This window comes from Hoplias malabaricus, chromosome X2 (genome assembly GCF_029633855.1).
Source record: "Hoplias malabaricus isolate fHopMal1 chromosome X2, fHopMal1.hap1, whole genome shotgun sequence".
Lineage (NCBI taxonomy): Eukaryota > Metazoa > Chordata > Actinopteri > Characiformes > Erythrinidae > Hoplias > Hoplias malabaricus.
In genome coordinates, this window is record NC_089819.1 from 9,785,918 (window position 1) to 9,798,660 (window position 12,743).

The 12,743-nt window shown below is 39.2% G+C and overlaps 1 protein-coding gene across 1 annotated transcript; it reads left to right on the plus strand.

Annotated features, from left to right (window-relative positions):
* The first annotated feature begins 481 nt into the window (after window positions 1–481).
* LOC136677497 (cholesterol 25-hydroxylase-like protein) lies at window positions 482–8,119 on the plus strand. Its single transcript, XM_066655059.1, has 2 exons — window positions 482–1,018; window positions 6,790–8,119. Exons 1-2 carry the CDS (start codon window positions 576–578, stop codon window positions 7,274–7,276), a joined length of 930 nt encoding a protein of 309 aa, XP_066511156.1. The 5' UTR covers window positions 482–575; the 3' UTR covers window positions 7,277–8,119.
* Window positions 8,120–12,743: the final 4,624 nt, after the last annotated feature.

Here is a 12,743-nt window from a genome sequence, read left to right on the forward strand (position 1 = left end):
GGATGGATGGATGGATGGATGGATGGATGTTTAGCTTTGTTTAATGGTTAGTGTTTTGCTTTGTTTAATGGTTAGTGTTTAGCTGTGTTTAGCATTTAGCCCCTTAGTTCTGTATAGTCCATGTTTAGTGTTTATCCCTGTTTATAGTTTAGCCCTTTGTCCCTCTGTCTAGTGTCCTTTAAGTTATATTAATAAAGCCTCGTCCATCTATCTCCGTCCTTGACCACTCCTATACATTGTCATATTTAATCAGTTACAGATCATATAGAAAAACAGAAAGCGCATAGAGAAACACAGATTAGACCCGGAGGTCCTAATATGAGCATAGTGCAGATTACATGATGATGTCAGAGGTCTTTGGATGCAGTACATTTGGTCCAGACATAATTTGATTCAGTCTGGGAATCGGTTCAGAAGGCGGAGAGAGGGATTGAAAAGATCACTCGCTCCCTGCTGAAGCAGAAGTTGTATGAGACCTTCAGCAGTACAAGGAGCTGGGCTCGAGGCATTCCCTAAAGCGTCGATGATGACTAATACGACGCCAATCTAACGCGAGCACTATCAACTTGAGCGTTATGAATAGCACCGATGCCCTCGTCCTCGCCCCGCTGCCGCTGCTCCAGCCATTTTGGGACGCGTTGCGCGCGCGCTCGGCACTGCTGTCTCCAGTGGGCTGCGCGTGTGTCGCGCTGCTCTTGCACCTCTGCTTCTCCACACCGTTTCTGCTGCTCGAGCTGCTCGGAGCGCGCTCCACGCTACTGAGACGTTACCGAATCGCTGGGCGCGAGTATGGAGCGCGTGAAACTGCGGATCGTTGGTTCGAGTGCCTCGCCCGGATAACGTGCCTGTACGTAGCGGCGGTGCTGCCGCTGGCCGCGCTCGTGCAGCTCTTCGGAGGAGATACTGGCCATGACCGTTACCGAGAGGCACCGCCGCTGTTCCGCGCGCTTTCACAGATCTTCGCGTGCCTGCTCCTGTTCGACACGCTGTTTTTCGTCTCGCACTACGCCATACACAGGTGAGCTTGAGCGCACACACCCTGTCCTGCATGATGGACTGGTCCATAAGGTAAACATGTATCTGCAAGTTTGATAACATTAAGACCTTTTCTGAATCTCACACAAGTAGCACGGTAGGAGCCTGGGGTTGTGGGTTTGAGACCCACTCACTGTCTGAGGAGTTGTGAGGAGGTGTGTTCTCCCCGTGTGTGTGTGGGTTTCCCAAGATTTTCTGGCTTTGTCCCACATTTTAAAAATCTACTAATCTTAATTAAAGCCTTATAAGAAGAGACAAAGCTGTTACTTAATAATGCCCTTCATTCCAGGAGAAACGTTGGATGAGAAGATGTCCAGAAACATTTTGCCATGTTGCATAGTCCTGCCTTAATCCATCCATCCATTATCTGTAACCGCTTATCCAATTTAGGGTCGCAGGGGGTCCAGAGCCTATCTGGAATCATCGGGCGCAAGGCGGGAATACACCCTGGAGGGGATGCCAGTCCTTCACAGGGCAACACAGACACACACACATTCACACCTACGGACACTTTCGAGTCACCAATCCACCTGCAACGTGTGTTTTTGGACTGTGGGAGGAAACCGGAGGAAACCCATGCGGACACGGGGAGAACACACCAACTCCTCACAGACAGTCACCCGGAGCTGGAATTGAACCCACAACCTCCAGGCCCCTGGAGCTGTGTGACTGCGACACTACCTGCTGCGCCACCGTGCCGCCGTCCTGCCTTAATATCATTCTTAAATACTTTTAAAGCAGGGTGTAGATCAGACTAAACAGTGCAGTAAGAGTCACTGCAGAGTAGCACATTGTTATAAAACTGAATTACATGGAGTTAATAATAATTATTTTATTATTGCGAACATATGACTAAATATTATCAAAGGTATCAGGCTAATAAAGAAGTAAGGAAGGCTAAAAGTGTAAGAAAGAAGTGGTAAATTACTTGCACATGTATGGTGGTTGTGATAAAGAAGAATAATTGTGCTTGCATTAAACCTTATGGACCAGTACAGTCAAGTAAAGACAAAGTCAGTTTCTGTTTATTGTGGTGCACAGTTCAATTAAATTTGCACAGGTGAGAACTGCAATCATGGATTTTGCATGTCTGCTTAAAGCAGTCACATAAAGACATGTCCTGGAATGTTGGAATGTAAATTTATTTCTTCAATTTACCATAATAGCCATCATCAGATATGGCTATTTCATGATGAATGGACCCATATTACTGTTTAATAATTACTTGGAATAGAGTACAAGTTTTTTTCCTTCTTCCTGTAAAGTTACTGTTTTGGAGAGATACATTTTTTTTGAGCAGCGACAGTATGTGTTGGTATAGTAGTGATTTTGGGTAGTAAATAAGTTGTGTGTTCTGTTGTGTTGTAGATATTGTTATCCCTGTTTATCACCACTTCTGTAAGGAAACCTAACTCAATAAGCTTTTCTACAATTTCACGTTTCACGTCAACAGACTCGTTTAAATCTCAGGTCAACCTTTAAATCTCAACAAAAATCTGCTTCTAACATTATATATTCTGAAATGTCTTTTTTCTATTTTTTTATATGCTGTCCCCGCTCCTCATAGTATGACCAAGAAATCTAATGAAAATAATGAATGAGCAAAATAACATAACAATCAAACATTGTCAGAAAATGTGTCCCTGTGGTACCTTTGACTGTCTCTGTGGTGGTACCCTCAAGGGTACATATTTGTACCTTTTTAATTAGGGAACATAATTGTACCTTATTCTATTATAATTGTAGATTTTAAAATTGTGTTGATTTCATGTGCCCCGTTTCACCTCTAGGACTTTTATTATGTTTTTTATATGACACAGTTCTATAATGAAAGATTACAAAAATGTATCTCTTCTTCTGGAGAAGAGAATGTAATGTACCTTTAAGGAACAAAACTTAAACAGTAATACACTTAAAATGAATAACTTCTCTTAAAAACCATCAGGTCTATTCCATCACAAATGAACGACTATTTCTCGGATACATAGCTTTTAAATGTTATTTCCTCGTGTGCCTAAAACTTGTGCACAGTACTGTACTTGTACACCACTGTCCAATTTCCTAGACTCAAAATAAAGATGTCCAATTATTACAGAGTATATATGTGAAAACGGTGCTCAATTCATGATGTGTTTACACATGAGAATTTCCCACCAAAATAAATCAACATTCCTTTATTCCCAGCATCTAAATACCATATTAGGATAAACTGTTCCTGGCTGTTTGATACAAAGTGTGTCCTCCCCAAAAGTGCCCCTCTCTCATCTTTTGGCAAAAAACATCATCAGACACATGGTTCAACAGAAATCAGTGAAGAGTCTGTGAGGCGAACTAAGCGAATGATCTGGAATAGTCTGGCCAGTATTAACCAGGACCAAAACCTTAATTAGGCAGGGTGGAGAACTGCTACATGCATCTTAATTTGAACAGTCCAGTCTATGAGTCAGGATGTAATTTTGTTGTATAATTTAATATTTAAAGATAAGTGACATGCAAAATGCTTCTGGAATTATTAATTAATTTGTTTTTCCTCTGTAGCTACTCACACAGTCACACACACTCATACTAGTGGACAATTTCACATATCACCCAGTCACTCACACATTTACGTTAATGGGCAAATCACACATCTAGTGTTTTAGACTGTGGAAAGAGAACCACATAGACATGTGGGGAACACCACAAACACTGTCCTGAGGCGAGGATAGAACCCAGGACCACAAGAGATTAGAGCTGTGTTATTTTTAAATGTGCTTAATAAATTGCTGAAGCAGAATTGAGGGGGAAAAAATCAAATAAAGTTAGAATCGTGTACAATTTGTGTACAGGATATTTATTTATTGTTTTTGTTACATTTATATAGCACCTTTCTATAAACACAAGGATACTTTGACATCAGCACTGCACAGAACACAATTCCATTCACCAAGGCAATTTATGAGTCTGAAACATACACAACAATGAGCCAACATTAAAATTACCTCCTGCACTCATATCAACTGGACACACAGGTGCCCTTTGTAGCTCTACCCTGGCATTTAGCACTCACAACCATCAAAGAGTGCTGGTGGTGTTTTTGGAGTATGGTGCACTGGTACGAGTGGATCAAACAGAGCATTGCACATGGATATTTGAACCACAGTACCCTGCCCTGCGAATGTTCCATCACCCAGGTGATACCTGCTGTGTGGTGGTCCTGTGGGCATTCTGACCATTGAAGAGAAGTGTGAAAAGTGACAACAGATGGACTAAACTTTGTTAAGTATGGAACTAAAAAAATGCAAGTATATAGTAAGAGGAGCAGACAATACTTAATTTTTTTTGTCATTTTAATATTTAAATCCAAAATACAGAGATTTTAAAGAGTTTACGTCTAATCCCTATTACTTAAATATTGGGACATTCAGGAAAAAAGTATGGTAGAGGTATATTATTGGTCACTACATGTGCACACATTGTGAATACAGTTTATCCTCTGGGATCAATAGAGTATCTGTCTGTCTGTCTGTCTATCTATCTATCTCATGTACGTATAATGGTACAAGTAACAGCTTTTTTTTTCCTGAATGTACATTACATTCTCTTCTCCAGAAGGAGAGTTGTATATTTGTAATAGTTTATTACAGATTTGGGTAAAATAAAAGAACATAATAGAAGGTCTGGAAGTGAAATAGGGTGTATGAAATCAACACAATTTGAAAATTATAATTACAGTTTTCCTCAATTGCTTTGGTGCATTTCTCACATCACTATTAACATTTGCACAACATTAAGTGAATTTCTCAAAACAATTAGTACAAAAACTAGTTGATAACCTGCAAAAGTGTGTCACTTGTTCAAAATGAATAGTTCATTCCTCAAAATCAAGTATTCATATCAATGAAAGTGTCTGGGTAATCAAAATAAAAACTCCTGACACCATTGCTTATGAACAATATAGTCAAATGGCTTTGTCATGTTTTCATTACGACAGTTCACTCTGTAAGTGTTTTCCAGTGCAAAAAACTCAGATTATGGTGACACTACCTGAAAATGCTCAAGACAGCACTGTACACTATTAGCACACCCATTTGAAGTCTACAGTTACAGTAAGTTACACATTATTGTATTTAGTGGTAAATTAGGTAAATGGGTACAAGACACATGTTTCACATTTTTACTCTTTGAAATTCTAATTTGTTCACATCACTGTGCAAAAGCAAAGTACAAACTTATTTACGACAAAAATATGAAACACCCTTTGGATAGAGTTGTGCACAACTGTAAACAATATTGCAGTACATATTGGAACTGAATAGGAACATACAAAGTACTGTAAATCATTCTTGCACATCCATACGTTCCTGTCTGTCTGGCCACATGTTTGCATCGACATCACAGCGAATATCATCCCTGGCAATGCAGCAAGGAAAGTATCCCCTCGAGTGGTGAATCCACCCTCTGCAGGATGCTGCTGTGATGTCATCACATGCTGCATCCATGGCCACTAACAGGACCATTTGGGTCTGTGGATGCCGGTCATATACCTTCCACCTCCAGGCAGAGAAAAACTCCTCTATTGGATTAAGGAATGGGGAATAGGGAGGGAGATATTCCACCAGCAGCCTTTGTGAGCTGCAAACCACTGTCTGACCAAATCTGAGTGGTGAAAACGCACATTATCCCAACAAACTTGTTCAGATGGTCTCCATTTAGACCCCCCTCATTCTCAGGGATTATGTCCCTGTAAAGAGTGTCTAAAAAAGTCAGCAAATGTTGTGTGTTGTATGGACCACGATGTGGGACATGGGTGAGGAGACAGTTTTCTGTAGCCCTAAATTCATCAGGAATCTGCCTATGTACTTGGCCTCTTCTTCCTCTTCCCCTGGTTTGTCCCCTTCCCCTTCCTCCACGCATCCTCACCCCTCTTCCACGATGCTGACGTTCCATTTCCGTGTCACTGTATTGACAAAATGGTGCACACTATGTCCTGCTTGGCTCATATATACTTGCCAATTGAGAGTTCATGAGGTTCAGCTTTGAGGGACTGTGGAGAAGTGGCATATCATTGGTTACAGCTAATGCTTCAAACACTCCTCATCAGTGAAAGCTGAGGTTCACCTGAGAGGAATTGTTCAATTTGGGAGACATTTTCAGAAAAAAATGATAAAGAAATGCATAAGATTTTCTTGACTGCCTTTGACAACTATCGCAACATTTTTCTATGTAATGATTCAAACAATGAAATGAGGACTATTAGTGTCACAGGGAAAGACTATTCAGCATTCATAAGTATAGTGCATTTTGACTGACATGACATAAGCATATGATAATGTTATAAAACAGAAGAGAATTGTCTGGAAGCAATTGATGCATGTCCAAAAGCATTTGCAGTTTGTTGGATGGAATGAGAAACTGCTACTATGATGTGCACAAATGACTCTGTCTTGTCGAGGTTGAACTAACAGTTATGAGAATTTTAATTCTGATCGGAGAAATGCACCAAAGCAGCTGAGAAAAACTGTATAATAACATAAAGTATAATTACATTCCCTATATAATATGTACCTTTGAGGGGATCACCACATTGAGACTGACAGCAAAAGGTACCACAACAGAGAGAGTTGTTCTGACAGTGCACAACAGTGCTGTTTATCTTCACTCTCAGATGAATATTTAACCACTGATGTACATTAACCAGTTTCAGATTTTCTGCAGCACAAGTTGTCCTTTGTGTTTTTCTGGCCTGTAATGATTTATGTGTCTGTTTTTCAGGAATCAGTGGTTATTCCAGAAAATCCATCGCTCTCACCACTTACACCGGGACACGTTTGCACTGGCTGCACAGGACTCTGGTGTTACGGAGCTACTGCTTCAGCAGATGCTGGCCATATGCAGTGCCAGACTAGTTGGATGCCACCCCATGAGCGAGATCCTTTTCCATTTTCTCAACATCTGGCTGGCTGTGGAGGACCACTGTGGCTATGACTTCCCCTGGGCAACACACAGACTACTGCCCTGCTTTGGTGGACCTCCCTTCCACCATGCTCACCACTTGCATTTCAGGGGAAACTATGCACCATATTTCAGACACTGGGACCTGATCTTCAGGACCTCACTCCCACCCGCCCCTACACACAAGGGCAATTCCAGCACGTCTGTCTTTGATCACCAAGCGCTTAGCAACTATTCAGTAGGGAGCTGTAAAAATTTCCACTCCACTGCTGTGAGGAGGAGATTACTGAAGGGACAAAATATCTAAGGTTTTTCATTAGTTGCTCATTTGTGGGCCTCTTTTCACTTTATATTATACAGTCAACAAAGATTGGGTGGGTGAAAAGAAAAATAAATGGCTAAAATACACCAAAAGATCAAACACATAATCATAAACTTTGCAGTTGTCTCTAAAATGATCAGAAAATGGATTGAACAAATTAACTAGTGTGCAAGAGACACTCAGAATATTCTTTTCAATCTTTCAACATTCAAAATGACACACTAGCCCAAACTGTTTGTTGGTGTTCATCTTGTTGGTGTTCTCTGGCCTTCAGACTTATAGAGTATGGTTAATGCTTTCAGGCATTAACATGAAAACGGTAAACATTATTCATTTCTTCAGAAATCCAAGTGTCAGTATGGAGTTTTGCAGTAGTGACAGCCTCTACTGTATTTGGAGACTTTACCCTAAATGGAACATAGCTGTGAGAATCTGGTGAGGTCAGCTACTGATGTTGGATGATTAGTTCTGGATCACAAATGGTTCTCCAGCTCATCCCAGAGGTATAAAAGGGAGCTCCATTACTCCACAGCCATTCTACTGCTCCATGGCCCCATGCTGGAAGCCTCATGCTGATGTTTGGCATTGGGCACCGTAACCTTAAGGGTCATGTGCAGGTGCTCCAGAATGATCAATTCTCAGTGCAAAAATCAAAACAAAACTGGGTGCATATAAAAGTAGTTAAATTCAGTCCCAATATCTTGAGACATCCTGTTTAGACATGTGTTTACTTTGTGGAGGATTTTCAGTTGTGAAAGACCATAATTACTGTTTAGTGTAATTTTATTTCTCTTTTGCTGTGCCAGGTCTCACAGATTCATCTTTAATTCCAGCACAAATGAGCAGCTATTTCTGCTGCTGTCATTGTCATAACTTAGTGACAGCTCGGGGCCAGTGTTCTATTTATTTTTGATATGTAAATATAATGACTAAAAAAGGCTAACAAAGTTTTAATTTGTGTCACAAACTACTTTTAAAAGACACATTTCAGTGTCTTTAACAAGTATATCAATGTAAACTGCATTCTGAATATATAAATCTAATATATAAATCTAATATAGTGCATCGAAGGCAGAATGGACCTGTTGGAAAACACAGTAGCAGAAAACTTCTGTATTATATTCACTGATGATAGTTTATGTTTGATTGGGTTAAATAGATGTGTTACCACAGGCAGAACTCTGTTACTGTAAGGCATGTTTCTAACACAGCACAGTTAGTACATAAACAATCATAAATGTTAAAAGTATGCAAGAGCTCCCCAGGGATAACACTTTGAACTTTGAATCTCCTCAAGGCTAAGGTTGCAAATTTCAGAGGAGCACTAGACATATTTTTCAATAAGTAAATAGATAAATATTTTCTGGAGTTACATAATTTAGTGTTTTCTTTTTTGCTTTGGATGCCTTCATTTGTAATTGGTTGTAGCTGTGAATTCCGCCACTATGCAAGATTGGACTTGATATCTGCCTTGGCACAGACAAGCAGAGTTTCTCCTTTAATGTTTGATCAACCCCTGGAGAGATTGGTTGTACTGAAGGAGAAATGTGGCATCCGGCTGAACTTGAATGCAGCTGAAGACATGAAAAAAAATTTCAAACTTTGTAGATGGGAAAGCAACTGGTAGTATGAGGTTTATCAGAGCAGGTAGAGGTGGGCACTATGATATCAGTATTGCAATACATTGCTAGTGATAATTAATTTCCACAATTTTTATTTTTATTTTAACACAATCCATCCATCCATTATCTGTAACCGCTTATCCAATTTTTAGGGTCGCGGGGGGTCCAGAGCCTACCTGGATTCATCGGGCGCAAGGCGGGAATACACCCTGGAGGGGACGCCAGTCCTTCACAGGGCAACACAGACACACGGACACTTTCGAGTCGCCAATCCACCTGCAACGTGTGTTTTTGGACTGTGGGAGGAAACTGGAGCACCCGGAGGAAACCCACGCGGACACGGGGAGAACACACCAACTCCTCACAGACAGTCACCCGGAGCTGGAATCGAACCCACAACCTCCAGGCCCCTGGAGCTGTGTGACTGCGACACTACCTGCTGCGCCACCGTGCCGCCCTTTAACACAATCTAACCATCGATATTTTCACATTCTGTCACCTCATTTAAAGAAAATCAGATTCAGATAAAAGGGATATAAGCCTCTTAGCTTTTAGATGATACCATGTCTGTGTTCACATGTTAAAAATACTGAATTACTGAAACAAATTGTTTTTTCTGATTTGACTTTTTTTTTCCACTTGTGTAAAATTAACAAAAAGCCCTGTGGGTTAAATGACCAAAAAGTACTAAACATGAATTGTGATAAAAAAGAACTTTAACACAGGCTTCTATTTTGTTTTGCTGTTTTCAGTTTTGTTTTATCATCAGTAATGTATGGCTAATGGCTGTTAAACTGGAAAGGAATAATTAATGTTATTTTGGGGGACCTGTTTAGGATGTCGCTGAACGTCCTGTGAATGTATGTTTGAGAATATTCCACTACAATTGAGCTGTTGGGCTTGCTGTTTGCTGAGATTATCTAATTCCCTAGCCCCAAATTCCATCCAGACTAAGAGTTTTTACTTGGTGTAGAGCACCTATATTTTTAGCTTTAGTGAATTGTGGTTTTAACGAGTAAGGCTGTCGCGGTTCAAAAATCGGTCAGTATTCAGTTTGATGAACTGGGGTGCAGGTGCTTGTAAGATGACATAATTTATTCTGTTCCATTGGATGGGTGGATTCCTCTGGGTGTGGAGATGATTCATCAGTCTGGACCAGTGTCCACCACAGCACACTCACATAGACATTCCACTGCTAACAAACCCTGGACAAGCCTACTGTTGCAGCTTGGAGCAGCCTGTCAATTTTTGATATAATTTCAAAAAGCCAGTTATCCTTCAGACTGTGAGAGAAATCCGGGAATAGACAAAGATAAATGGTCCAGAACCATTAAAAAATAAATATGTTTGAATTTCTCTTTCTCTAATGAAATGCCTGAAATGTTTATGAAAGTTTTTACCGAATTTCCTAACCCTAAATGCAGAAAAGATACAGAAGGTGTCTGTAGAGTTTTTGAATGTATACATCAACAAAGACTGTGATATGAACCAGGATATAAGTGGAAGGAATAAATGAAGGAGATGTTAATGTGAATTTTATCATGGATCAATGTTGAAAATGCTTGCTGATGCTGTGTGAACATTTTTAAAGGAACCAAGAGGGTGATAGTGCAGTAACTGAGGCTTCCTTGGAACTATGACACATCCACACATCACTACTTCCTGTAAATACTGAAGAAGAAAGGCAGCCCTTCTTTCACAGTCTGCTGAGGCATTTCACAACAAATCAACCCCAACTAAAACACTGTTGCTTCTTCTGAAAGACTTTTGAAATGAGAGAGAGGAAATGGCCTGATTGACTTTGTTTCTTTTAGGCTTTACTTGGCTGATCACGTCAGAAAGGATTTCTTTTTTTTCTTCTTTTCATTCAAGGTTTTAAAATCGGTTTTGGGCCTCCTCCAGCTCAGACTAAATGAAAACATGTTCATCTACTGTTTATGGAATTTTAACTATTCCTCTGAATGGTGTAAAGATATTTTCTGTGACAAATTATTGATTATCATGAATATGAAAGAATAATTGAGAATGAGAATCAATATGAGAATTGTGTTGTACGTTCTTAATTAAAAGGGTTCTAATTAAAAAATGTATAATATACGGCTTGTAGCTTGCAACCAAGACAAATTTCAAAGAAATGTAAAATTTACAACAGGTTTTCCACCCTAGGACCATCCAATCAGGCAAAGATTAAATAACCCTTGAAGCACTATTTCCGCAGGTATAAACTACCTTAAAATATGGGTATTACTCTATTTTTCTTGATGAAAAATACATTCTTTTAAGGTTCTTTGAATGGACATTAATGGTTCTAGGAAACATCTTTAAAAGTGCAGTTAATGTAGCAAAAATGGTAGATGGAAACCTTTATGGTTTTAAAAGGGTCCTTTAATATCTATATATAGAATATTATTTACAGTACATCTATTAACCAGGCAATAAATCATTAACTATACAGTTAAGTGGTCTCAGTTCTATATAAAACCTTAACCTGAATCATTTTTAAGGGTGTAGTCATTCAGTTTAATTTTAAAATGCATGCAAAAATAAATAGCGTTTATTCTTCTGTATTTTGGTTAGTAAACTCATCATTCTTTATTCAGGGTCATGAAAGGGGTTATGAGTGTAAGATAAATTTCATAAATATATTTTCATAAAATAAATGCAATAATCCAAACTTGCTGCTCACTAATGTCGCTATGAAGTCAGACATATATATAATATAGCAGTTTTTAGAAACGTTCCTTTTTTAATATATGCAAGTGGAATTTTTCACCATGATTAAAACTTGTGCTTAATGGATATTTTAACTGGGAAATTCAATAAGTGTGAGACAAATGAATGTACCTACAGGAGAAATAGCATGTAGTAGATTACAATACTAAAATAACCTTAATAAAATAAACACTAGAAAGGTTATATGCTCTTGGGGCCTAATTGTGGCTTGGAGGTCTCTTAACTTTAAACACAAAGGTAGAAATACTGCAAATACAGTTTCAAAATACAGCAGGCACTTTGAGAAAAAAAAGGTACTCTTGCATAACTGTTTACCATATATACAAACAGTGTAAATGTACCTGTAAAGCCCTGTAGATTAAATGGGCCATATGAAATCATTAAATATACATTAATATAGAACATTGTACAAACATATTCCTTATGTAAATGTACTTAATGTGTATCCACTGCAGTGTGTGTTCTGAAGGTACCACCACTGTGACGGTGTTCCTGAGAGTTTGTAAGACTGATTTAAATCTAATCATTTAAATATAATCATTCTTGTCCACACAGTCTTTATTGGAATCATGCGATTATGTTATTACTTGCAGAAGGAGCTCATCGCATGTCTCTTTTAGAAACATTTGCTGCTGTCATTTGCTTTGCTGTACTATGGAAATAAATGTAGAATTTCATCACAAAATAAAATAAAATGCCCAAAGTCCTGTTTGTAAAGCAGTTTAATTACTACATGTATAATAAGAGCTCAATTAATTAATTTTCTTACATTTCTATGGAGATAATAAAAGCTGTGTTCTCATTTCTGTTTCCACACTGGATGCGCTTTAAGGTAACTGAATTCATTGTAAATTCACTGGTTTGAAGCAGTGTTTAAACATGCTATTCATTCATTCATTATCTGTAACCCTTATCCAGTTCAGGGTCGCGGTGGGTCCAGAGCCTACCTGGAATCATTGGGCGCAAGGCAGGAATTCACCCTGGAGGGGGCGCCAGTCCTTCACAGGGCAACAAACACATTCACACACTCACACATACAGACACTTTTGAGTCACCAGTCCACCTCCCAACCTGTGTTTTTGGACTGTGGGAGGAAA

Coding starts and splice junctions, on each gene's coding strand:
- LOC136677497 (XM_066655059.1), top strand. CDS start 576: ATGAATAGCACCGATGCCCTCGTCCTCGCCCCGCTGCCGCTGCTCCAG. Junction 1,019..6,789: donor TCGCACTACGCCATACACAG/GTGAGCTTGAGC, acceptor TCTGTTTTTCAG/GAATCAGTGGTTATTCCAGA.